Source organism: Etheostoma spectabile, chromosome 8 (genome assembly GCF_008692095.1).
Source record: "Etheostoma spectabile isolate EspeVRDwgs_2016 chromosome 8, UIUC_Espe_1.0, whole genome shotgun sequence".
NCBI lineage: Eukaryota > Metazoa > Chordata > Actinopteri > Perciformes > Percidae > Etheostoma > Etheostoma spectabile.
In genome coordinates this window covers 2525449-2553279 of record NC_045740.1, presented here as the reverse complement: position 1 = coordinate 2553279, position 27831 = coordinate 2525449, and the positions used below count along the sequence as shown (strand labels likewise).

At 40.0% G+C, this 27831-nt stretch overlaps 2 protein-coding genes across 4 annotated transcripts in view; both read left to right on the top strand.

Annotated features, from left to right (window-relative positions):
- Positions 1 to 25128, top strand: part of si:dkey-82f1.1 (DENN domain-containing protein 2A) — a 37068-nt gene extending 11940 nt beyond the window's left edge. Inside the window, exons 2-20 of the mRNA XM_032522269.1 lie at positions 3478 to 3564; positions 6447 to 7490; positions 8944 to 9071; positions 10547 to 10659; positions 10770 to 10967; positions 11251 to 11344; positions 12354 to 12404; positions 12667 to 12854; positions 13208 to 13317; positions 14045 to 14114; positions 14468 to 14545; positions 15887 to 16027; positions 16204 to 16352; positions 20349 to 20526; positions 20645 to 20686; positions 20842 to 20947; positions 22009 to 22296; positions 23122 to 23208; positions 23703 to 25128. Of these exons, the coding sequence (XP_032378160.1) occupies positions 3479 to 3564; positions 6447 to 7490; positions 8944 to 9071; positions 10547 to 10659; positions 10770 to 10967; positions 11251 to 11344; positions 12354 to 12404; positions 12667 to 12854; positions 13208 to 13317; positions 14045 to 14114; positions 14468 to 14545; positions 15887 to 16027; positions 16204 to 16352; positions 20349 to 20526; positions 20645 to 20686; positions 20842 to 20947; positions 22009 to 22296; positions 23122 to 23208; positions 23703 to 23734 (3183 nt within the window). The 5' untranslated portion in view covers position 3478 and the 3' untranslated portion in view covers positions 23735 to 25128. The remainder of the gene's footprint in view (positions 1 to 3477; positions 3565 to 6446; positions 7491 to 8943; positions 9072 to 10546; positions 10660 to 10769; positions 10968 to 11250; positions 11345 to 12353; positions 12405 to 12666; positions 12855 to 13207; positions 13318 to 14044; positions 14115 to 14467; positions 14546 to 15886; positions 16028 to 16203; positions 16353 to 20348; positions 20527 to 20644; positions 20687 to 20841; positions 20948 to 22008; positions 22297 to 23121; positions 23209 to 23702) is intronic.
- A 1466-nt stretch (positions 25129 to 26594) lies between these two features.
- Positions 26595 to 27831, top strand: part of tead4 (TEA domain transcription factor 4) — a 45168-nt gene continuing 43931 nt past the window's right edge. For 2 of the 3 annotated variants that reach the window (XM_032523958.1, XM_032523957.1), the window contains exon 1: positions 26595 to 26854. The gene's annotated coding sequence lies outside the window, so the exon portion shown is untranslated. The remainder of the gene's footprint in view (positions 26855 to 27831) is intronic. The other variant, XM_032523960.1, reaches the window with a different exon arrangement.

Genomic DNA, 27831 nt, shown 5'->3' with positions numbered 1-27831 from the left:
GCAGGACAGAGGGATGTAGGGACATAGAGGGGTGGATGAAATCTTTATGAGAAGCAGCTGTTGCTGAGAGGCAGGCAGGCCTCCCGAGCAGTATAGCAGCAGCCAGCCAACAGCTCACTGACAACAACTCAGAGGCCTGATAAAGCTAGCTATGAAACACTGACAGCATCACCTGCGTACAGTGTGATAAAGCTAATTCAACTCCAACAGAAAACTTGGTTATCACCAAGAGTTAACACTTCAAGATAACTAGCACAAAGGACTCAACAACACAGATACAAACTGAAAAGGCAGACTCGGAAGATCACTCGCATTGCACTGTGAAAAATAACATTTTACAGTATAGCACTGACAATAGGATTCACACAATCCTGATAACAGAGCTGTTACAGCAGGAACACAGTGTTACTGAGGATCCTCTGCGTGCGTTCGTGCGTGCGTGCGTGCCCAGAGTCCAGGCTGATTCTCTAACTCCCTCTGTGAATCTAACATTGTGTGAGTTCATTATAACAAAAAACAATTAGGCCAGGTGTCTTTGATGAAAGGCCTGCATGTATGTGCCGCTGAGTAAACTGTGTGCTTGCTAACATACTCTACACAAGTGTGCCAATGGATCCATTAACAACTCTATGACCACACCATGGTAAAATAGTATTTAGTATACTCAGGGTGCCAAATGTGTAGAGTGGACCTGTTCTGTGGAGAAGGGTCTAACTGCAGACCTGACGTCTGGGGAACCCTTGGTCTCTCAGCCAATTGGAAAAGAGTATGGGGTCCCTAGATATGTATATCTGACATCATTATTGCCCAGACTCAAATGGCTTTTAGGAGTGAAATTAGAATTACATGTTGGAATATATTGGTGTAATGTTTTTAATCTGAAGGGTCATGAGGAAGAGACAACTTCTCCACCCAACACTCATCCACCTAGCTGCTGAACAACACTACTTCCACTTCCTCTGTCACAGTGTCCACTGCCTGACACACCTCACAGGGCTAAGGCTGAAGGGGGAGGTTTCCTCTGATGTTTTTATTGGCCTCAACAGATGGCTTCCCTCAGACTCTGCATTGTTATGGTGGCCATCTTGCTCTGAGGGTCAGGGTTAACAATAGTTGCCAGTAGTTGTAGGAGACAAAAGCTTCCCCTACTCTCAAAAAGAGTTTCCTCAGTAACCGAACGCTGTAAAACTAACAATACTGTCAAATTTACTTCTTTTACGAGATGCAAAGACACTACTGCTTGTCAGTTTCAGGCAAGTGCTCAGAAGCACTGTCTTGCAAGTATAAGTCGAGTTCGAGATTTGTTCAAACCCAGTAAGTCAGAATTGTGTGAAAATACCAAATTACCTTTGCTCCACAGAGAAAAAAATCTCCACCGAACAGCACTTTCTGGTTTGGCCTTGGGGCTCCAAACAATGAAAGGGGACAGCCTAAAAGCCTACTCTGTTTTCACAGGGCAACAGTATACTTATATTATTCTTTGCAATATCCACTTTCCTCTTTAGTTTTGACAACCCCTGTCTCTCCAACCCCACTCTCCTCTTCAATTTGCTCCCTCTCTTCATATCTCCCATCTTTCCTCTCCCCCTGTGATATTCAACACCCTCCCCAACCTAGAGAAAAATTAAACTGTGAAACTACTAGGCTCTATACATTCTTTATAGTCCCCCATACCCACTCCCTTTTTCATGCAGGGTTTCTGTTTTCCATGTCTGTGTGGGTTTTAGGAAGGAGAAAAGAATCAGGAGGGGAAGGAAGGGAAAAAAAATGGTTGATGTTTCCCCTCAAACATGTGACCTCTGCTCGGATCACAGCTGAAAATAATTTGGGCCTTGAGGCCGGTGAATGGCTGACGCAAACCCTCCTCCTCTCCCTGGAGGGGCTAGGCCTCGGGCTGATGGGGGGCTAAAGACAAAGCAATGGAGGGCTATTGAGCTGTTACTTTTATTTTACTTTCAATAATGTCCATTTTCTCTTTAATTTTTTTCATTTCATGGAAAAGAAGAAAGGAAAAGCCCCAGAATCTTTACAAAACACTGGACCCAGAGGGCCAATTATGTTGTTAACTCAGGGAAGAGTTCAGCTATTTCACTGCAATAGTTTATGTAATACCGACATTGTGACTTTTTTCTGACTGACAATTTGGACTACAATTTGTGGAATTTAGCTGAATTAGGCTCACATTCCGTACAAAGCCAGGGGGCAAGGGAAAGAAGTGTCAGGGTTAGCTAATGCAAGTTCATTTTCTGAGCACAGGCAGTGCCTACTGATACTCTAAAGTATCCCAGTACATCTAGTTGAAGTCACACATCACATCCATAAGTTGGTTCTGAATATGGATTGTTTGGCCGGTTGTGCAGATCTATGTAGGTGTATTTTTATATGAGGTTTTGTGTGTGGGTTTGCAGCTGGGTGGCAAAGCATGTATAGTGTCTCTGTGAATTTACTTAAGAGCAAATGTGTGAATACCTGCCAACAGGAGTTAGCCCTGACCTTCCCCCTCTCTTATGTTAACCACATCTGTGCCAGACAGATGCTAGGCCCTTCTGCTCTATGCCCACTCTTCACCAGTGGGGTTACATATGGCTCCAAGTGGATCTGGTTTTATTATACTCTGACCAAGTAATAATGTCTTTGCCTCACAGTCGCCTTGGCATAACTTCCATAATAAGATAAATAAATACAGGGGGAAATGTAAAGCGCTGGAAGACACACAGTACATTAAGAAAGTCATTTTGTGGTATGAAAGGAAAGTTTGCGGAGAGGAACTGAAGTGCAAAAACAAAATTTGTGCACAGTACTTGCCTTGAAAATACTCCAGCAATCTGTTCTGGCAAGTGCAAAAAGTCAAGACACTGAATGATACAAGTTGAACTCAGTGCCCTTCTCTGGCTTCCAATTGCTAGTGGTGTTTTCCTAATTGAGCTCAATTGTATGACATTGTGGAGTTTTAATTACATTCCGTAAATCTTCCATAATGCTGCATATGTACTGGAACCTAATACTAATCAAGTAGGGTTTTGCCAGTTTTGGGGGATGCATGCTACCTGTGAGGTCTGCTTCTCGGCTGCTTGGTTCAAAAAATGAGTTTTGCCAGCCACAGAAATGAGAGGTTTGAGCTATTTGGTAGTTTACAGTCATACACTAGTTAGATTGTTTCCACCCTAGGGGAGTCCTAGGGAAGCAGCTCTTATTTTGACCTAACTGTCATTTGTTAGTCTGTATGTCTGACTTTTTAGTAAGTTTTAGCCTATCTGGTTAAAAAACACAAGCTGAAATATTTTCAACTGTCTAAATTTATACTCTGTGTCGGTTTGATTTGTAAATGTTTTTCTTTGCAACTTCCTGAACTATAATCTGTAATATAGGTGCTTATATATGCTTTGAATTTACATGTGTTTTCCACAAACCATGCACTCACACCAATATCCAAATATATTACTAACTGACTGTGTCTCTCTTCGTGTGACTGTGCAGGATGCCAGCTGCTAGCACCATGACCGGTGGGAGGGCCCTGCTGCTCTGTACAAACACTGACAACTGTATCTACCAATCAGTCAACAGGTAGGTGCCTCAAAGGCCAATTTTTTTTTGTTATAGTGTAATAAGTCAAATACTATGGTAATGCTTATTTTTTAATAAGTCTCCTTGAGCAAGGCTCTTATAGCCACCATTTAGTCTGTCATTGTCATATTAACAATGGTCAAGACAGTAGAATTCCTACACTACTGGCTGGCTGGTATTGCTAGTACTACTGTTAAGATTCTCCATGCTGCTTTGTAAAAGTAACAGTCCTATTCATTGTATATATAGACCAAGTGCTTGATTTGCTGTTTGAGCATTTGTGAACCTTAGAATTATCAGTGCAAATCATACAACTGCATTTAAAATCTGGTTCAGTGAAAGAAATTAATTGTGCATTATATATATTTTTTAAGTAAACTGCGACTCCCAAAGCGCATTGCAGTAAGAAACAACCAACCACACGCATGCTTGTAGCAGAGCTCATGACGTTAGAGGTTGAGCATTGAAGAATTTTTGGGTCAATTGAGTATGTGTGATGCAATGTCTTGTTTATTGAAGGTGAAGCCATAGCATAACCATGTTTGATCTGATGATCCTTTAACTTTCAGTTGGGGAAGATACCTCTGAAACTAGTAGATCCTCCAGCTGCTGCAGGGTGTGACATAAGCTGCGAATCTGTACAGTAGTTCACTCTACTCTGCCATCTTATACCTCTACACATTCTCAATCACATGTTTGGGCATAAACTGCACTTCTCCTATATTCATCATAGTTCAGAACTGCTCCTCTAGGGTTAGCAGTATAACAACAGCAGGGCTAGAGAGCAGGGCACTGTTGGCCATCTGGCTTCTAGATAGTGTTACTACCCCCCTAACTGCCACTGTCTAATGCCTCTTCTAGATACTGTTACTACCCCCCTAACTGCCACTGTCTAATGCCTCTATGAGCACGCTCTATATTCCCATCTGTCATCCTTGCAATATTCATTAGTGCTATTTAGATTATAATGAAGGGATTTTGGTTTGTGCCAATAACAGGGATTGTCTAGAGGAAGGTTTAACTGTCTGTTGTTTTTAGTGTCTGCCATGCTACTGTAGTTACCATTGCTCAAAAGCTCAGAACATTTCTTTTGAGGAATGGTCAATTGTTGATTAGAGGAAATGTCATTAAAACAATTTAGTTTTGTCTCTCTTAAAACGCTTTCTCTTATCCGCAGATCCTGTGTTAACTCAGCTGCTTAGAGATGCTTTTGTGTCTTCTACTTCCTTCCCTCCTTCCACCCTCAGTGACCCCCATCTATATGCTCCACCCTTTCTTGGCTGCGGTTGATTATAGGCCACTTTCCATACTGCCCATTGTATGTATATCTTTCTCTCAATCTTTCTTTGTCTCTTAATCACAACAAAGTGCTTTTTTAGATAAAGGGGAATACACTATTAATTTCCTCTTACATCTGCTCCAATTTTTCTGTAACTCCTTCACTCGACCCCCCTGCCTACTCCTGTTTTCCTTTACTTGGCTCTTCTATTTGACTTAGTAGTTCCCCTCTGTTGCTTCATGCGTAATGAAAACTGCTGTTTGAGCCTATGGACGCAAAAGGAGAAAGAAAAGGGCAAGGGGGAGAGGGGCCGAACTAATAAAACCAGAGCAATTTAAAAGATAATTATTTGGTTTCACAGTCATAGTTACAACATCAAGGTTTTCTTTTCTTTTAGGGTCTCCGAGAAAACTTGAAACAGTAATTTCCCCCTGAGACTTCCTCTGGATTGCATGACTGTTGGTTTTCACATTCAGCAATGTCATCAGAAGTCACCCAGCAAGGCCACGTTTCCTCTGTTTGTTAGAAAGTCAATCATATGATGAATGGTCTTTGCGCCAAAACAAAGTTTTGAGGGTTGGGAGTCGAAAAGAAAAGATGCATGTCTACACTTCGGCCTCTCCCCTCTTCTGTGTATACTTTCATCTCCTCTCCAGATATAGCTGTGTGTGTTGTAAACTTTGACCCCGAAACCCAGAGTTCAAACAGTCGTGACCCAGTAATCTTCCAGGAATGACTCTCAGCTAGAACCAAGGCACAAAACAGACGTCTGAGCTCTTTTAACAAGAATTCTTGTTTACCTCATAAAAAAAAAATCTAGTTGGACATAATTGTAAGTGCTTGTAAATTTTAAGAGCTATGGGGTGCATGGTCGTTAGCTACGTACACTGAAGGCAGCAACTGACATATTTACAAAAATAATTGCACTATACATTTTTGTAGTTGACAACAGTGCAATGTACTTTCTCTGTTTATCTTATTTGAATTTAGTATACATCAGTTGTGGGTAGTACTGTCCCTTTACGGAGAGAAGACTGTTTGCATGTTTTGTCTATTTGTTTGGGTTTACTGTTGTTCCCTCCGCACAGTCCATCTTGTGATTGACAGCCTGTCAATCTTAAAATACACCTCAGTCGCTTACTGCAAAATGGGCAATTTAGGAGAACTTCAATATCTTATTTTAAGATAATGAAATCCTATATTTTCTTATCAATTATAAAGAATAATGTCATGCACCATTAGCATTAGATTACTACATTAGTTTGGTCAGGATTTGTAATATATTAATGTATGGCAACTTTTCTTTAGCTAGATTTTTAGATCTTACTTTGTATTCCTGGTGTTTTTTTTATAATAATTGCAGTTATTGTTAAAAGCTTAATATCGATGTATGAGAGCGTTTTATGTTCAGTACCATGCGTTTGCATGCTTTTCCTTTTGTTCTGCGTTACCTCTAAATATAATTTAGGTACTTTCTTATGTTGACCGTGCATCTTTGGGTGTACGAATGTATGACTCTTGCGGTTTGTTTGCAACCCTTTTAAGGGTTAAGCTATTATTTCAAAGGTGTATGTTGATTTTTCTACATTTGGTTCTTTTCTAGGCTCCAGTGCTGTGGCTTGAAGGTCGGGGAGGCTTCGTCGTCTGTGGCGCCCCAGCGCCAAGAGGTGTACGTGTCACCAGGGGACCGAGACAGGAGGGATACTGCTGTGTCCATCAAGTGTCCCCTCTCCCCTCTACCCGGCCTAAGCGACAGCCCGGGTCCTCCTGACACCATGCTGGCTCACAGTAGAGCCACCACCACCATCGACCCACGGACTCCCAACATGGAGAACGGGCTGTGTGGCAAGCTGAACAACAACAAGAGCCCAGCGGCAGTCAAGACGGCCAGCATACGTGATAAGATCTCACAATGGGAGGGCAAAAAGGAGCCTGCCCCACCAACTTCTACAGGGACATGTCCACTAAGCACAACACAGAAGGAAGTTGAGACGGTGCGGAAAAAGGAAGCCAAAGCTTCAGAGGTCCAAAGGACAGATAGCAAGAGGTTTGTCAGCTGGGACAGACAAGACTCAGGGAAGGAGAATGTTGGAAAGCTGGGGGATTTAAGGTCTAAATCTCCAGAGGGCCCAACAAACAAGGACAGAGAAGTGATCCTAGAGAAAGGATTTCGGATTTCCAAGCCGACAGAACAACCCCAAGACAAGAAAAGTGTTTTAACTCATGTTAAGAAACTGGAGAAGGCAACAAAGGAGGTTCCTGACAGACCTTCACTGGCGTTTCCAGGGAATTACTTCTGCCCTCCTTCAAAGGAGGAGCTGGAGGATACTGAAAAGAGAGCCAACGAGCCCATTTTTGGGACTTTTGACATTGTTCGACCTGGCAGGTCACGGAGGAGGAGGGAAGGGGATCCAGAAAATGTATACAGTGAGCCAGGTGCTCCGTCTATAAACCCTCTACCCAAACCTCAGAGAACCTTCCAGCATCACACACCCCCCACTACCCCAGCTTCAGGGCCTGGCTCAGGGAAGGGAAGGAGGAACTTGCCTCCTTTGCCCTCCATTCCTCCTCCACCTTTACCTACATGCCCACCACCTGGAGTTTGCAGGAGACCGTGGGCTGACAAACCCCGGGACAGTAGCAACAGGTAAGAGAATAAGAAGATAGATGATGATCAGTCCTATGGTAGACACCCATTTGCTGAATCTTCTTTTTCCCAAAGCAAAAATATATTGATTTAAAGTTGCTTGTGGAATCAGAATTAACCAGTGGTGATGGCTCTGTGTATCTTCTGAGCCTTCCCCCACCATTGCCAAACAAACACTGAGGTTGAAAACATTTGCCACATCTGCTGTAAATCAAAACCACCCGTGACATCATCCTGTTTCTAAATATCGCAAAGAATGAGCTCATTAGTTGGATCTGCGGAATGTACACATTAACTCAACTCATTCCTCTTCTACTAGGAGAGGAAAACAACATGCAGAGTGATATGAGTAATGTCAAAGAGGCCCTTTGCTTTTTCAAGAATTTAAGCCTTGACAGTAAAAATGAGTGTGCAAGGCCAGTGGCTATCACAAATGAGTTGTCTGACATTTGCACATGTAAAAATGGTTGTACTTCAAAGTCTAAATCTAAAAACACTTATTCTAGCAAACATGTTGGAATATTAAAGAGTTTTCTAAGTAGTACTCAAATTCAGATGGTTACAATCCAACAAACAGAGCTCTAAGGAAACCAAAAAATGTGAACCCTGCAGTATGTATTGGAGTACATCTATTGTTCACTTTCTCAGTGGTCTGAATTCTTGTTTGAAGCTTGGCTTGGATCTGTTACATTCCATACCATATGTGGAGGCCTCATTCTGCTCAAGTGTGCTGTGTCAAGCCCTTTGTTTGGTCAGGCTGTCTTTCTCTTAGTGTCCATTTCAGTGTGCATTTTTGTGCGTGTGAACAAATACAATAAGTTGCAAGTTTATTAGATACGCTTAGCTTTGCTTAGTGCCATACAATAACTTTTTTAAAGCATACAAAGTTCAGTCAGAAGATGATTAATATAACTCCATTTATATATCAGTGGCAATGCACACAAGTTGACATTGAAATGCTGCACAGAGTTAACCAAATGGCTAGTTTTCACATGCAGTTCCAGTGAAAGTTGATGTCAAAGTTAAAAACAAACTAACAGAATAAGACAAGGCAGACAGCATTTAAAATCATACAACAAGATGTATGGTGGAGAAAACATGTTCAATTTCATTCAATCCAATAGAATATGATAAGCTTTACAAAGATAAGATTCATTGCAGGGCTGTTCCATTGAATTGCAAGGTGTACCCAATAAAGTGGCAAGTTAGTTGAATTGTTAACTGTATGTGTGCATGCATTTGGCAACGCATGCAAACCATGAATGCTTGTGTGCACTTCATTCTACTGGGCTTTAATCTTTGGCAGTGATGAAACACAGATGCGGTAACTAGCAAATGGTAACATCAGTAACATTCTTAAAAGCATCAACAGTACACACTAAAGTCTTTGCTCTATCTTTTTTTATATTTGGCATGTAATTCTCCTAAATCCGTGTAATGTTCTGTCCACCAGGAAGTCCTATGAATTTGAGGATCTGCTGCAGTCATCTACAGAAAGCTGCAGGGTGGACTGGTACGCTCAGTCCAGACTGGGCCTTACACGCACTTTATCAGAAGAGAATGTCTACGAGGACATAATAGGTAAACAATACATATCAATACATGTCACCCATTTATTTTTCCTTAACCAAGTCTGCATGGGTTTAAAATCAAGTTCCCAACAAGTGTTGAATTATCAACTTTGTATTTGCATTGTATTCGCACAAAATGAAAAACATTGTTAAATACTGAACTGTAGGCTGGAGGTTGTCCTATTTTCTATATCCTTCATACACTGCCTGACCCTTTAGTTTCATTTCTCATATCAGTGTGTGTCATAGAGTTTAAGACCAGAGTTGATGAGGAGGCCATGCTGCCTTTACTCTGCTCCGGTTTTAATTTAGAGCCATGCTGCTTCACATTTATTAAAAATGATACACAGAAATTTGTCCTACGTTCCTACCTTATTGTCTGCAGGGTTATGCCAACCCCACCTAGAGCCTGTTTAATTTCATAACGTACAATAGTGGCGTTGTGTGAGGTCATACTGTAGCTGAGGTTGGTTACTGTGATTGTCAGTGCAGCAGGGGGCATGTGAGTGGCTTAGAGCCAAGGCATATTACTGGCAATCGCTTCAGTGTGTCTTTGGTTTTTAATCCCAGAGACTGGTGTATAATGAGTGCTGCTTGCTTGCAACATTAAAATTAACTTTAATTATGTTTGAGAGATGCCGCAGCTTATTTTGGATACTTTTATAGTTTCCTCCTTTCATACAATAGTATGGTTCTTTAAATTGCTCAGACATTGTTCACCAAACACTCAGCAGTGTCCCATGGGTAATGTAACTCACCAGAGCTGTCTACTCAAAAAGCAGCTCAGGAGGGCAGAGATGTAGATAGTGATGAGCAGTTGTGTTGTCCTTGTAGTCTTGTCATCAACCTCCACGCGCAAACCAGGTTCACATCCACTACACACAATCCACATGCCTGACAGTGTTTTCAGATTGAAAGGAAAGCAGCTGTCACCACTACAAGTATTCAGTCGTACAGCTTGATGACTGATTAGAACTTACATGGTGGCAGCACACGCAAACACACCAAAGAGATTAGTGTGACGTTCTCGTCAGCTAGCAATGTGAAAAACAGTACGCTGGTCCCTTGTTTTCTTCAGAGGGAAAAGAACTGAACGTCCCTCTTTATCCTACGACTTCTTCAGGTCACATCTGGTGGATGGATTGATAGAGCAGAGGAAAGATACAGAGAGACAGAGAGAAGAAGCACAGGTTTTTGGAAAATGAAACATCCTCACTCTTTATCTGCAGGGGAGGACCGGTGGCTAGAGTCACATTTAGCATTAGCTGATTGCAAGCATCTTATCACTGTGCAATATGAGTGGGATAATGTTAAGCACACTGCTCCCTTTGGTAGCTCTCTGCACATCTGGATTAGTGTCTGGCAAAACAAACATGAATGATATGGAAAAATACTCTATCTGCTCTTTGGAACGCTTGTGAAAAGCTGTAATCAAAGTAACATTGATTTATCAGTTTTGAAAGAAAACATGTTTTTTTCCTGAAGATCCTCCATCCAAGGAAAATCCCTATGAAGATATAGAGCTGGAGAGAAGTTGTCTGGGAAGCAAATGTGTTTCACCTGCCTCCTCATCTCCTGTCCCTGACACACCAACTAAGGTGCCTAATTGCCAATACATCACTATAAAACCAAAGTAGATTTATTGGAAACAGGTCTATGCTAAAGTCTCCTTCTAATGTGTCTGTTTTTCCACATCTGCCCTACGCAGCTTTCATCCAAGCCTGGCTTCTTCAGACAAAATTCAGAACGTCGAAGCTTCAAACTCCTGGAGCTGCGCAAGACCAGCCGGGACACTGGCATCTCCTCTCCCTCACGTATTAGCCCCCCCTCCACACCCAGCAGCCCCGACGACACCCCCTGCCTCTCTGGAGACCCGTACAATCGCAGACGGAGGAAAATTCCCAAGGTATGGCAGTCTGAGAAGCCTTTCACAGAGCTCATGCTGCTCTTTCTGTGATTTATGGTCCAGTGTACTGCTCAGGGAGGTTCGGAGCTGGTCCACTCATGCTGCCGTCTGGGGATGAGTAAGGCAGGGAAAATGTTTCTGACGGATATTTCCTGTGAGAAGTGTGGCCAGAGGAAGGCCTCCCAGAAGCTGTATTGAAATGATCTTGTGAGGAGCCTGCCATATTTAGTTTATTAGTTTAAAGAGTTAAAGACGGACATTTCTTTCCCTTTACCTCCTGCAGATGGTGCTGAAAATCAATGGCATCTTTGAGGCGCGGAGAGGAAAGAAACAAATGAAGAGGGTGTCTCATTCTACAGAATCCAGCTCAGGGAGAGGTAAGGCTTCATAGGCAGGCCACAAAAATTACTTGTTTTTACCTTTCAATTGCTTCACATCAACTGGTAATTTTATGAAGTTTATTTTTTTTTTGTTTAACTAAAAATGATGTCCACCTCTGGACATCATCATCAACACCTGTTTGTTTGTGTGTTAGTTAACATTTGTCAACTGAATGCGTATATACTTCAATAAAGTGGAAAGTAAGGCTAAGGGCCAAGGAATAAGTGATTAGTTTCTGGTAGGAAAACAGATCAAGGTGCAGATCCACTTGAAGAAAAAACAATCTGGCACATGTATTCCATGCTTGTCTGGCACTTCAGGTTTTTTGATACAGAGGGGTTTTGGTTGCCGATGTCCAGTAAAAAAAACAACAACAGACACTTGTTTGGCAGAGAATATGAAAGAAATACTACTACTGCAATACCAACACTAACATACACTCTCACACTAACTAACATGTATATCAAGAGTATATGAATGTAGCTCAGGCCTGCTCAGCCCTAAGTTTAAAAATACACCCAAGCAAGACAATTACAAATTGCAACACAGTCAATTCTAGATGCTGTTGTAAAATTAAAGTTTTTATACTAGCATGTGTAGTGTTTTCTAGTCAAATGTTTATTTTATTTGTTTATTTGGTCACGACTAATAATTTCACAAAAACAGTAACTAAAATAACTATCACTGAATTCAAAGTTCATCATCAATACTAATACAGACACGTTCCATTGGGTTACCTTTCCTACAACTCCTACTTTGACCAGAAAGACACTGCCATTTCCATAAAAGTAACAATCATGTGTATCCACTTAGTTTTATGGGCAAAGTTACATTCTGTGGTCAGTTGAGACTGACCCGTGTTTCAGAGGACTGGGGGGTGCTGTGTGGTAGTGGCTAGAATGAAAGACAGGAGAGCAAATTCAATGTGCTTTAAGTTTCCTGTGATTGTTATTTGAACTGTGCTCACACTCTGTTTTATCCTTTTCACGCTTCTCTTTAATTTAGTAACAGATGAGAACAGTGAGTCCGAAAGTGACACAGAGGAGAAACTAAAAGGTGAGAACAGAAAATGAATGCTTACACATACAGTAGCTACATAGGGGATGCGGAGCAGTTCAAGTATAAAATAGTTTTGTATTTATGTAATTTCATTTGTTACAAATAAGCACAATAATAGCATGTGATCAATAATATTTTCCTAATAGTTGTCTTTCATTTTATTGTTCCACCGTGCAACTAAAATCAAAAATATGCACAGATGATGTGGCCTCACAGTGACCATCTACTTATACATGACATATGGTCCTCTGTCCCTTAGCTCACAGCCAGCGGCTGGTGTCGGTCCAGTCCATGCTGAGGCAGACGGGGCGGTACCGGACCATGGAGCGGGATCTGATGGAGTTGCAGGAGAGGAAACTCTTTGAGTATTTCATAGTTGTTGCACTCCACAAGACCAAAGCTGGAGTCCCATACCTGCCAGAAGTCACACAGCAGTTCCCTCTCAAGGTAAAATGGGATTTAAATGTTACTGAAGCACTTTATTCCAAAATGAGACACTGCCAATTGTATTTAAAAGAAGAAAAAGAAACTGGTAGTAACCAATGGTATACTGTACAGTACATTCGCTAGTTTATCATTACCTGGTGTGTAAGTTTCTGGGAAAAACCGTAATTCTGTACTTTTGGGAACAGCAACAGCAGGTCCATGCAGTAAAAAAGGAATAGCCTAGTTATTTGTGGGAGTGTGAGAGAGTGTGAGAGAATGTGAGAGAGTGTGTGTGTGTTTGTGACTTTAATGGTGTTACTACGGACATCATTAAATATATTCGTTTTCACAATTTCTCTTTTTTTTTAATCCAGCTTGAGAGGAGCTTTAAGTTCATGCGGGAGGCTGAGGACCAGCTGAAGGTCATCCCTCAGTTCTGTTTCCCTGACGCCAAAGACTGGGCACCTGTTGACAACTTCCCCAGGTCAGCCCAAGTCTGACTGCAGCCACGACACTTAATACGTTAAAACAAAAGGGAAACAAAACAGGGACACAGGAATTTACAGGCAGAGTGTTAATAGCTCAGCTATTTTCCTTGTTAATAATCACTTGTAAGAGAAGAAGCTGAAAGCCTAAAATAGAAATGACCTCCTGGCTTGTAAAGATGACTGTTCTTTTCTTTAATGATTAAGCGCCGACAGTGACACATTATTACAGGGAGAGATGGATTAAGCACCTTACACCTGGTTTGTTATTACAAAATCACCTCTCTCTGTATGATGTTTAAAATTGGCCTTATTAGCTAATACCACCTAACTTAGCCTCTCAACCTCTGCTTTGTTCTGAGAAGTGATGATGTACGTCTTGACGGTGATGGCTAATAATTACCCTGGAGCCAAAGGTTCCATGGGTGGGAGGCCACCAAACACACATGTGCGTTGAACTTGCTGACGCTCTCACCTGTCAAGAAGGTCGTCACCAGTCAATGAGTACCTGTCAGGTAGAGCTTAGGAGGATTTGTGTGGATATTTGCAGAGTAATCCTGTCCAGAGGGTCTTTCCTCTCAAGTACAAAGTCATACCTTTGTTTGCCAAAACACAAAGTCCAGTCCAGAATGGAGTTTTCTATTTCCACAACTGCCATTTCAATGCTTTCCAGCATGTCTGAGTTATTTTAAATATTATTATTTTCTCTCTTTATTTTATCCCCAGTGAGACGTTCTCATTTGTCTTGACTGGTGAGGATGGAAGCAGGCGGTTTGGCTACTGTCGGCGATTACTGGTATGCTCTTCAAATGCTTCTGCCCTTTTGTCACAGTACGGTAGTTTCTCCTAATTTAACTTCAATATAGATAATCCCTGATTATAAACATGCTCATCCAATTTCCTCCGCTGCTTTTACCCTTTTCTTTTTATTGAATTATTATGCAAGTTGATAATAAATGTTTTCTACATATTTCTTGAATTTGGTTGATAAAATGGTTTAGATTGTACAAATTCACAGTCTTCAAAGACTCTGCGAAACAAAAGGCTTTGCTTTGCCCCAGTGGTCTAATCCTGTGGTTGTACTTGGGTGAGCAGTCTTGTGACACTCCTGTGTTTGGAGACTGTCTTTAACTGGCTGCCTGTTCACAGCCCAGTGGTAAAGGCCGAAGGCTCCCCGAGGTCTACTGCATCGTCAGCCGCCTGGGCTGCTTCGATCTCTTCTCCAAGGTAGATATCGTAAACTAAGCATGAACACAAACGCACAAAGTTTAGTGAAATACATGCCTTGCATCAAATGAAATTACATTGCACAGGACAGCATGTGTTACACAAACACATACATACAACCTCACCCACACTAAAAGAGGGCAGAGCATTACCACCCTCGGTGCCCACAAAACCCCCACCCACCCACTGTCCGCTTTACTTTCCCACAGAGCCTTGCAGTCCTGGCTCCAGTACAGACGCACATGTGAACTGCAGCTGATGTGGTTACCGCAGTGGAAAACGTTCACTGTATTGGGCCTTAGATATTTATGCATGTCGGCCTGGTACGTAGCTAGAATTAGGTTTCAAAGGATACTGACATGTACAGAGAAGGGTAACTACAGTATATCTGCTGTTATAGGAGATAGCAAATAGATTGATAGCTGCCTCTGCATTGGAAGTAATCAGTGCTGCTGATGATTGTCTGAATATGTCTCATCTGTATCAGATCAGCTACATAAAGGTTTAATGCAATACAGATGTGTACAGTATGTGTGTTGTAGGGTACACATGATGGATTCAGGCTGTTAGCCATTTGTTAAATTGACATTTGACATTGTTTTGACTGTCTCTCCACTGCATCATGGCAAGAATGAATATGTTTGTCATAATAATAGTCATTATAGATAAAATCCCCAAAAGGATTCATAATTCAGATTCTCAGTTACATTGAGTTACCTCACCCTTGATTTATTTACGATGGCACCTAAATCCGGTGCCATTTTAACTGTCAGTTAAAAGTCTCTCAAAAAAGAGATTATAGTCTCAGTGGGACTTTAAGCAGAAGAAGAAAGGGAAACTCTTAATACAATAAATAATAATTTCATAGGGATGGACAGTATGGACAAAATCTTCTATCACAGCACATGGAATCTTATATTGTGACATTGACATTGTGATATAGATCATGTTGTACATAATCATTTGAAAAACTGTTTGTGGATAAAATAACAAAACAGAAATGTCTGTTTTGAGCTAATTTAGTAATTTTATACACCTGACAGGTTAAGATATTTACTTCACCACATTACCACATCAATGCTGTACTATTGCAACACTAGCTAAAAGGGATAACTACCATGTTATAAATGATATGGAAAAATATCTGACATCATATCCAGTATATATCATCATAATAATAAATTAAAAAAAGAACAGACAAAGGTCTACTTTATTGAAAACTTTCAGTCAATTCTTGATTCTGGATTGGAAATATCTGATGCTCCACACATATCTACAGTGCACAAATATTTGTGATTGCCAGTATTCAACTTACAGATCCTCCTCCTCTATGTTTTACAGATCCTGGATGAAGTGGAAAAGAGGAGGGCTATCTCCCCTGCACTGGTGCAACCTTTTATGAGAGGCATAATGGAAGCTCCCTTCCCTGCTCCAGGAAGGACCATCACTGTCAAAAACTTCCTTCCTGGCTCTGGGACAGAGGTGAGATGATTGTGCTGTCACCGTGGAAACAGTAGTTTATTACCCCATTCTTGGAGGCACACCCCATATGCTTTTAAAGATCATACAAATAATAATTTTAGTGTCTTAATGTGTATGTGTGCAATATGTACATTACTATCTAAAAGTCTCTTTCTCTCGCTCTCTCTTTTCTACAGGTGATAGAGCTGTGTAGGCCATCAGATTCTCGTCTGGAACATGTGGACTTTGAATGTCTTTTTTCGTCCTTGAGTCTACGTCTCCTTCTCCGAGTGTTTGCCTCTCTTCTACTGGAGCGCAGGGTCATCTTCACTGCCGACAAACTCAGGTTGGCTCCAGCAACATATTGTCCAATCCCTGCCACAGACATCAGTCCCAAGGCGGGTAGAGTAATTTCGGTACTCCTGTTAATCTGTTTAATGAACCTGTTGTGACCAGATTAACATAGAAAGTGTTTTCAAGCTGAAAAGATCAAGAGTAAAGCGTTTGAAGGATGTGACAGAATGACCTCAAGTCGACAAACATTCAGAAAAAAAGAAGATCCTGACAGAGTATGAGAGGAAGGAATGCTGTTGTGTTTTACAGTCGCCTGGGGAACAATCACGTCTTTGGAAAACTGTCATGGATGCCAGATAGAAGGGGTTAGGCTTTAGAGTCCAGAGCTACCACGTATGCACAGTGACGGCATCAGACCAACACAGGCTACATAAAACCTTTTAACTGTTGTGGTACACCTGGTTCAACATTTGGGTTAAGCATAATCAGTCATTGTATCCTATCTCAGTTCGGATTTATGTTTAGCATTTGTGTATTCCCCTTCGTGCCCAGTTACTGTTGTTTAAATGTTAGAAAAGAAGCATTTCTCAACAGAGCTCATAATACGACCACGAGTCATTGCACATTCTCTACTGTGGACTGGAAACTTGGCCTTGTCAATCAATTCTTTAATGAAATAACTGCAAGCAGATGCACACCCGGACGAGATTAAGTTAACAGCGTGGGGTGAGTGTGTTTGCTGCCGCTGTACAATTTTTATAAGTGTTACATCACTCTCCCCTCAGAGATTCTTTTTTACATTCCTCTCAGGGTAACAACGGGTTTGTTTGAGCGAAAGGAATGAACTTTCATACTACAGTATACTGTGGTATGACACTAAAGAAATCTTGACTCTTGAATCTTGAAACTTTTAACGTTATGTTCCACATAAAGAACTGGGTGGCAGGAGAGGTTTATTTCTTGAGGAGTTGGTTAGCACCATCTTGTGGTGGAGACTAGACTTTATGTTTTAGGGATATGCTTTGCTTTTTGGAATATTGTTGCAGTCTATTTTACTATTTCTTTGAATACAAATTAGATATCAAAAGAAAGAGCTACTTGCTATTTTGTATCATTATCGCTCTCTCTTGACTTGCTGTACATTTCGAACCAGAATGCAGCAAGTTAACCTCTGTTTTCAATGCGTTGTTGTAGAAAGTCAACATGGTAAACTAAACTTAGACAGAAGTAAATACCCGTAATATAATGGGCATTATATAATGTTACGCAGCAAGATGCTGATTTGTGCTTGCATGTTAAAATAGAATTAACTGTACATTGAACCTATATATACCCACAGGTAGAGAGGTAAATACTACTACTACTACTACTACTACTACTGATAATAATAATAATATTAATAATAGTAATAATGATAATAGTAATAATGTTGAAATTAAAAGTTAATTTAAGGCCTTAGCAACATAGCTGACAAAACGGTCTTACTGTTTTGAAACCTTTGTTTGTATCCCACAATCTTCCTTGACAGATGAAGCTGTCTAAGCAGTTGTCATAAAATCGTAAATATTCACATTTTAGCACTTTAAGGACATCTTATACTGTGCACGTCGCCTTAAATACTGAGTTTGAAAGTTAATTCTTGACCTTGCAAAGAGTACTGTTTCCACTGCTTTTGAACGTATCATTGTTTAAAAGGTTTTTTGGTTCAAACACTCCAGGATAGCTACTAAATTGACTTAGTGGTGAAACTATTTTAATATGAAAATAATATTAATAATAGTATGTCCATTATTACGGTTCAGTATCATGCAGTTTTTTTTGAAGGATTTTTTTTTTTTTAAGATTCTTTTCTACCATACTGCATTATCCCATCCAAAATAGTTTTTAAAGTGTTAATATTATGATTATTTTCAGGTTCATAATTGATTTAAGAGTTGTACCAGAATAGGTTATTTGGTTTTCAAAAAAACACGATAATTTTTTTTGTACCGAACATTGCTGCAGCTCCTCTTTTGTGTTGAGCTCTCTGTTTTAGCTACAGAGTGAGGTATCACACTTCTATTCCATCTTTGTTGGGAGTTGCACATGCGTAGTAGCTAGGTAAGGACTACTAGCCAGTCAGAAGCAGAGTATGAGGGCGTACCATGCTAGCAGCTAGGCGAGTATTATAACGTGTGTTACAAAGTGACCCACGTTTGTCGTGGAAGTAAAGGCTGAACTACAATAGAGCTGTTTGGAGCAGTTTGAACAGCGTTTTCTATTGGAAATGGTGGCTTTTGGGTTGGACTTGGGCGGCTGTGGCTCAGTGGTAGAGCGGTTGTCTGCCTTTCGGAAGGTTGATGGTTCGATCCCTGTCCCTGCAGTCCTATGTCGAAGTGTCCTTGGGCAAGACACTGAACCCCGAGTTGCTCCCGGTGCTGCGCATCGGAGTGTGAATGTGTGTGAGTGTTTATCTGATGAGCAGGTGGCACCTTGTACGGCAGCCTCGGCCACAGTGTCTGAATGTGTGTGAATGGTGAATGTCTCCTGTAGATGTAAAAGCGCTTTGAGTAGTCGTTAAGACTAGAAAAGCGCTCTATAAATACAGCACATTTACCGTGGACTTTTTCACTTTGTAAACCTTTTGCATGCACAAAAAAAGATATTCTGTATAAAACGGTAAAGGAAAGGGAAAAAGCCAAAAAGCATAATATGAGCACTTTAACCCTTGTATGTTGTCTTCCCGTCACCAGAGGTGGGTAGAGTAGCCAAAAATTGTACTCAAGTAAAAGTACTGTTACTTCAGAATAATATGACTCAAGTAAAAGTAGTCATCCAAATAATGACTTGAGTAAGAGTAAAAAAGTGCTTGATGAAAAAACTACTCAAGTAGTGAGTAACTGTTGAGTAACGTCTGATTTATTTCGTAACACAAGCATCAATCAGACCGACAAAAATACAAAATAATAATATTTAGGCAAATTATAGCTCATCCAATCAATAAAATAAATTAAAATGTATTTATTAATTACAAAATAGCTTACTTGAAAGACTTGTCACATTAAATTTGGATGGAAACAGCATGTGCAAAACATACTGTATCTAACCTAAAAGACAAAGATCCACCTCTCCACAGCAAAAACTAAAACTACCGCTACGTTTCCTCGGGTTAGATGTTGAGTTTTGAACGCTCACATGTCCGTTTGTTTTGGTCGACACAGAAGGCATCGCATAACGTAGCTGCTGTGTCACACTTTTCCTAAAAGGTAACCATGCTTTCACTATGAGGCCGGGGGGGTCCTCCTGGTCGGTGTTGCCTTGGCGACGCTCGATTCTGACGTCTTTGCTTTGCTACGACTGTTAAAGCTAACCTGTCCCGCTGCTGCATAGACATATAAAGAGATACCTCTTTTTATGTCTATGCGCTGCTGAAGCGAGAATGATCACGTGACTGCACAACGACGTGTGATTGGTTAAGCACAGTGACGTGGTAGAGCCTTCAGCGGAAGACTCTCTCTCTCTGTCAAAATAAAACATTAAAATGAGACGTACGCTGGGGTAAAAACAATGACGCGTAGTAACGAGCTCATTGTAACCTAATGTATCGGAATAAGAGTGCAGTTTATTCTTCACTAATCTACTCAAGTAAAAGTAAAAGTATAGTGATTTAAAACTACTCCTAGAAGTACATTTTTTTCAAAAACTTACTCAAGTAAATGTAACGGAGTAAATGTAACTCGTTACTACCCACCTCTGCCCGTCACCCATGCAACTTCTTGTTTTTCTACGCTATTCCTAAAATTTATTTTTGCGATTTAAAAAAACACCTTTTTTCAGTTTTTTTGAAGCTTTTTTAGACCTCTATAAAATTGAATAAAACACCCAAATCCAATGAGAACACTGATCTAACCATTTATTTTACTTGTAAAAAGTGTTGTATGGAACCACCATCGTTACTGTTTGACAAATTTCTGATATATAGAAACTTTTAAAATGGGTCAAATTTGACCTGAAGACAACAAGAGGGTTAACTATTTATTTTAACCTTTTTCTTTCTCTCTCTCCTCAGCACATTGTCTCAATGTTGTCATGCAGTAGTGGCTCTGCTCTACCCCTTCACCTGGCAGCATACGTACATCCCTGTGCTCCCACCCTCCATGTTGGATATTGTCTGCACCCCTACCCCCTTTATAGTGGGCCTACTCTCTAGCTCTCTGCCTCGACTCAAAGAGCTGCCCATAGAAGAGGTACGATGAGTTTTTTTGCTTGTGATGTACAGACTGTGATGCTATTGACTCTGGGCCTTTCTTCCAATAAACAATAGCTCCAGGACATGACATCACTTTCCCTCTGCTTTTCCCTTAGGTCCTGGTGGTCGACCTTGGCAACAGTCGCTTTCTACGACAGGTAGAAACCCTAGAAACATTAGGAAAACTGTGAAAATCTATCACCACATGGAGTCCTTTTACATGTGGTGACTCTACTAGATGTTATGTGAATACAATATGTTAATTCAGTGCAGCATCTGTACTGTGTTTACACCTGTGTTTTTATCTTCACAGCTGGATGACGAGGACTCCATTCTTCCCCACAAGCTGCAGGCAGCTCTCGAGCATGTGCTGGACAAGAGGAGGGAGCTGGCCTGTGAGAAAGGAGATCTGCCCAATGGTAACTTAGCACACTTATTACATTATTTTATTCACTATATGGATGTTTTTATTAGACATAGCAAATATACTAAAGACAGTGCTGTAAAATGATCAACATTAAGAAATAGTCTACAGTATGGTTCCTAATCTTTTCAAGAAGTCATCATATAACTTTTTAAGGACACTTTTACTAACCTATTGTATGACCAATTGTCATTGCCTTTTTTAAACTAACATACCGTAGTGTTTAAGTGCTTGTATCATTCTAGGGTGTATCATTCTAGGGCAAGGCTGCCCGCTTCATTTAATAAAAATACATTTGGGACATTTGAGACACACACAACTTGAACTTGAAGCTTTTCCTGGGCAATTTTTTAAAATAATTTTCCGGGACTTTTGTAAATGACTGGAAAACTATTGTCCAGTATCTGATAGAAGTATTTCAGATTCCCAGGAGCCCTTAATGAGGAAGCTTTCAATCCATAGAGTTCAGTTTAACACTGCTTTTAGGCAGCAGTTAGGAGTTTGTTTTGTTACTGATGCACCCTTGGAGTGTTTCTCAAACTTGGGGTTGGGACACCCGTGAGGCTGCTTATACAGAGCTGCACAAGATTTAGCATCAAATCTTGTGCAACTCTAATGTATGTATATATATATATATATATATATATATATATATATATATATATATATATATATATATATATATATATACAGGACAAGTAATAACTTTAAGTAATCTGAGTTTTCTTTCATCCAGAGTGATCCTTGAGTTATGACTTTAAGTAAGTGTTAAAGTGACACTTGGCACGTTGCTTTTGGTCCAATAAAATGTCTCAAAGACATATGTAATGTGTGAAAAGTGAGCTGTATGAGAAGGGGAGTGTCTATACATTTCCAGTGAGTAGGAAGTTTATTTTCCTACATTTTGTGTAAGAAGTTTTATTTGAAATACCTCGGCGAGTGATCAATCTTTTGCAGATACTGTGTCTATTAGTCATTCTGTTTTATATGGAAGTAAATATGCTGTGAATTAATCTTTTCTATTTTATTCCTTTACACTCCTGTACCTCCACCCAGACTCCAGCTCCCTCAGCACAGTGGTGTCGGAGGCCTTTGTGCGTTTCTTCGTGGAGATGGTGGGTCACTTCTCCTTCTTCATTGGTGGAGCAGAGCGGGAGGATGAGTCTGTCTCCTCCCCAACCTTGCCCAGTCCCTCTTCTTCCCCCTCCTCGTCCTTTCAGCGTGAAGCCTTTCGCAAAGCGGTCACGTCCAAGAGCTTGAGAACATTCTTGGAGGTGTTCATGGAGACCCAGATGTTTACCAGTTTCATCCAGGAGAGGGAGCTGCGCAGACAGGGCCTCAGAGGTACTGAGATTTGATTACCTGCAGTAGTGTTGCAGTACAGTTTATAATAGTATACAAACTGGTTGAACCCTCATATCTACTGTATGTACATATACAAAAATATATTTTTGTGTGCCTTTTTGGTCATTCTAAAGTTCTACTGAAATTGAATTTGTTTTTTTGCTAATCATCTATTATCTTTTTTCTAAAAAACAGTTCCTTAAAAGATTTCCCATTTTTGAAGCAGCTTTCAACCTTATTAAAGGGTCTTCATCAGCAAATGAGTTTTACTTATTTATTTTTTACAAAACTGTAGATGTTCAAACTTTCATTATGGAAAGTAAACGTATAATATGCACAAGATAAACAACACGGAGACTCACTCATAGAGAAACAGAGGTCTAAAACTCCACAGGGTACTTTTAATGTAATGGTAAGGACTGTGTGATATGATCAAAAGCTCCAGAAGAAGTGAGTATATGGATCTGGAGTGGAGAGTGTTTTGTCAGCTTCTGTTTTCAAGGTCAAGAATGAACTGTGAAGCTCAATGATATAGTAATTAGTTTTTTAAATGTAGTCTGGTCTCCCTTAAATAAGAGATCTCAATATTAATGTTACTCTCCTGGCTAAATAAGTTAAGGCTGAAGGTTGTATATGCTGCTTTTTCATTTCATTCCATACAAGTGCTTCATGTTAGTTTTTCATTTTTTTCAACATGGTCAGTGTTGTGATTTATTTCAAAATACAATATATTTACTACAATGATTCAACTTATTTTAAACTAGTGGCGATTAGTCTTTTTTACAAACATTTGATTGTAATATTTGCCTTTTTTTTTATTTCCAGGTCTATTTGAGGTGAGAGCACAAGAGTATCTGGACTCGCTTCCTGGGAGCGAGCAGCGAGGAGTCAACAAGTTCCTCAAGGGTCTAGGTGAGATTTACTGCATGGCCTCACTCAATCAATCAATCAATCAAACAGTTCAGTTTAAAAAAAAACAACTGCTAGTTCAGTTGAGACACTTAAATTAAAGATTTGAACATTTATAGCAAATTATTACACAGCTTTGTTGAATACTTGATTCTGGCTGGTCATTTGCAGCATTCTGCAGTCTGACCTAATCAAAAACTCTGGAGGACCATTTTTAAATCAACAAAAATGTTTAAATCAATACTTTGTGTCAAATGATTAATTGATTTAGTAGCTGTTTAATAAGCGGGATAAAATACAGCAAGCACGTCATTATTGCGAAATAAACCCTGACCCCGTCAGGATTTAATTTACAATAATGACCTGCTCGCTCTACATTATCCCTTACTTATTATACAGTTAGATTTGGCTGAAAATCCTGATAATTGAGGGAGCACTCAAACAGCTAAGGCTAATACAATTGGAACTGCTTTGCATATTTTTTTCTTTTCCTTCAGGAAACAAGATGAAGTTCCTTTCGAAAAAATGATGCTTGGAGTCAGGATGCCCTTTGTGAAAGTAGGAATAAGCATGAAGAGGCGTGCTGGTAAAAGAAGAGGAAGACACGCTCCCTGGACGTGCAGAACGTAGAGATGTGTCTTTAGGTCAGAACAAAGGAAGACCCTTCCAGTGAACTGGACTCACAGTTTGTGAACATGAGGGAATCTGGGGAAAGTTAAGAGTTTAGCTCCCAGTTTCATTCACCAGTCATTCCATTAGTGTTGTGAAGGGTTTACTCAGCTTGGACCAGAACTCACCTCCAAGACGATAATGCAATGTCTAACAATGTCTTGTTAGACTTTGGCCTGGGCTTTATGTTTTACAGATTACAGTCAATCTGTAGTGCATTGCTGCAAAGCAGAGCACAGTGTAATATTTTTAGGAACTGACCTCGCCTATAAACCTGTAAGAGGGAGTGTCACTGAAGGTCACATTTTGTACAATTCCTTCCTATACATTCCAAGTATGTTCTTCAAAAGCTTTTATAAATACAATAGTACAACTTCTTCATTGACAGGAGGCTTTTAAGTTAATTTATATTCTTTTTAGGAAAACTTAATCTTTTTTTCCTTCAAGTGAGTGCAAAGAAATCTCCTGTAGTTTGTAATGAGCTGTATTTAAGTTTATAGACCACTTTGGGTTGTTGGGTAAATGTACCACTGTTTTAAGGAAATTAACTTTTATTGGAAAAAGAAAATAAGCATCAAAAGGAAGAAAATGTAAAAGGAAATCAATGTGAATACATCTTTCACCTGGGTTTGAGTATATGGTTTGGATAGACTCAATGTTGAAAGATGTGTATCTTAGGTATTAGATCAATCAGTATCAATGTATGTCATGAAAGCAACTAGGCTTGCCTTAAAGGACCAGTGTGTAGGATTTAGAGGGACCTATTGGCAGAAATGTAATATAATATTCATAATTTTGTTTTAGTTAGTGTATAATCCCCTGAACTACAAATCATGTTTTGTTGTCTTAAAATATCTATCTACTGTATCTACATACAGTAAGAAGTGGGTTCTCTTCCATGTTGCACCGCCATGTTTCTGCAGTAGCCCAAATTGGACAAACCAAACACTTGCGCTAGAGAGGGCCTTTTGACATTTTTGCGTTACCTGAAGGGCTCTGTAGGTTCTACTACACGCTTGTAAAAGGAGGGGTGAGGGAACCAGTATTTAGTTGGTTACAATCTGCAACTTCTCCGCTAGATGCCACTAAATCCTACTCACTGGTCCTTCAAACTTGATTGAGAATGAAATGAAACTTTTCAAATAAAGTGATTTGAATTTTTGAATTAGACACATGGCTCTTTCAATACAATTTCTTACATATCTCTATTTGTTAACTTGTAACACAGAAGTAAAGTAAGACCATGTAACTGTTGATTTATAGTGTGCTTACTTTTTGGATCCTACACTTGTCAAAATACAACCCACCATCTCAATGGGGTCTTTCGCTAGTCACTAAAACAATGTGGTCTGCAAACAAAAGACAATGTTGCTCAAGTTATGGCAATTGAGTAATTGCTCCTCCTGAGCCACAGAAAACAAGTGAGTAGTACTCCGTGTGACTAGTAAGTCGACTTTCACATGTAAAATTAGTGGAGTGCCCCTTTATGTTCCCTAAACAAGACACTTGGGTCCCCTCTACTTCCAGGGGGTGCTGTCCTCGCATCCTATGCCCTCTTTAAGTGGAGGACCAATGAAATAAAATGACCTTATGGGAAAAAAAATAAGAATGTGTTAAGAAATGGAAAGAGTGTGGCAAAGCAGTAAATCTGCATTAAATAGGGCAGCATCTCCAGCTGAGTACATCTGCTGAGTGTAAAAAGCCATTTTTAGTTGGGGGGGGGGCGGAAAGGTTATATGACACAAAGATAATTAGCCAGTCAATTCACAACTAAAGTAAAATTTCAGGTTACCTGTAGACAAGTCTTACAGTGTGTGTCACTCTTTGATAATCCACTCTTTATCCAGTGTGTTGTGGGTCATACCCATGCTATCCACTGGAGGACTCTGTTACCCAGTTCATGTAATCCTGCATGTGGTGCCTCAGCCACTGTCCAAAGTTCAGAATCACATTTCACACAAAGTGGCCTCCGGGCATTTAATGTGTTGCACACCATGCCAATAAGTTCAACAATGGTATTCTTTTTGTCTGTTTATCTGATGAGATAAGCAAAAGATATGTTAAAACAATCTTTTATTTCATTCAACTTATATATTTAGCTTTAACAGACATACATAAATAGATTCTCCTTAACAACTGATGTTCTTTAATAACAGTCAACCATTTTTAATATGTGGTGTAGGAGATACATTTATGTCATGAAGCCTGGGGAAAAAAACAACAATGTAACATTAAATGTGTTACAATCTGCTGTGACATACTTAAAGCCAGCGTCAAAGAGCATCATCTGCTTAAAAATAAGGAAAAGTGGATAAAATATCAACTAAACGTATTGTTCATAAGGCAACAAAGCCTTCAGTCTAATGACTGGGCTAACTTGGATAGTTGTTCATTTAAAAGGCACACAAAGGTTAATAAACTATTCTTACAAAAACAAGTAATATTAATTCTGGCTTTTATTTGGTATACAGCATAACATCCCTGCCTCACCCAGGCTGTTGTGTACACCTAAGTCGTTGTAAAGAAGTTTCTTACAATCCTGTTGCAATGCGTTTGTTTGTCCCTCCTCCTAAAGCCAGTGGCTTTTACACTATGGTTGAATCTTGATGATATTTCCTTTGCACCCCCCACCCTCTCACCACCCTTTCCTTTGCTTTCCTTTCCTTTTTGGAGCCCTCCCCTCCTCCTCTCCACCCCTTCGTAATTACGTGTTGACCGGTCAGGCCTGCCTCCCTCCCTCCCCTCACCTCCTTCTCTCCCTTGGTCTTTTTCTCTGGCTTTTTCCAGGCTTCATGTCATACCACGGCTAATTCCTGAAATTCCTGCCCTCCTTTCGCTTCAAACAAGCAGCTTCAGGAAGGAGACTGGGCAACAGAAAACAAAAACAAAATTAAAGACCAGCTTTACAGAGTTACTCTTCATTTAAAAAAATCCAATATTGCTCTACCTACCTGCCTGTCTGCCAATAGAGTCCCACCAGGTAAGCTCAAGTGTTTTATAATATTTAAAGTGTTGGTCTCATGCGTTTTTCTCTCACAGTGTGAATTTTCAGTTTCTTGAATATTATGGATGTGAAGTCAGCATTTCTCACCGCTTTCGCTCTGATTCCTCTCACTCACTGTCGGAGACAGCATTCCTCAAATATCTCGCATTTCTTCGCTCAAATTCCTGCATTTTTTTTCCTTTAATTTCAGCGCCGGAGTGTGTTTGGTTATTCTTCCTGAACTTTTTTTTCTTCTTTTATCTTCTTTTGATTGAATAACTTCAGCCGTGCGGTCAAACATTAGCGTCTGTGTGGCTGAAGTTTTACACCGGCAAATCTGAGATAATTCAAACTGTGTAGACTATTTATTAACTCGCATGTTGAATTCAGAGGTTTCTTCTCCCTCTGGTGTCAACACGTGTCAGCGGACTGAAGGGGCTTGACACAGCACTGTTGTGGCCGGGTATTGTTGCATTTATATTTCTCAGTCTGACATGATTTAATAGTCTTTCTAGATAGGAAATAAGTAATTAAAACACCTGCGTTTTAATGACTCGTACTATCGTCAGTGTAGGAAAAAGTAAGCGATTTGGATTAAGTCAAAAAATACCACATAAAAATACTGTTACATGTCAATGTTCTGCTTTCAAACATGCTCTCGAGTAAAAGTATACAGTGGTGGAAGAATTCTCCAAATCCCTTACTTAAATAAAAGTAGCAGTAACACTATGTTAAAAAAAAGTTTAAGTTTAAGTCGGGTATTAAAAGTAAAGCACTATCAGCAAAATGTACTTAAAGTCTAAAAGTTCTCACTATGCAGGCAAATGGTCTCTGTCAGTCATACTGTTATATTAGGCTACTATTTAATTATAATTATTGATGCATTAACATCCAAGCAGCATTTAGATGTTGTAACAGGTGGAGGTTCACTCAGTAGGCAATATGTTTTAAATTATGTTAAAGTAATAACTAGC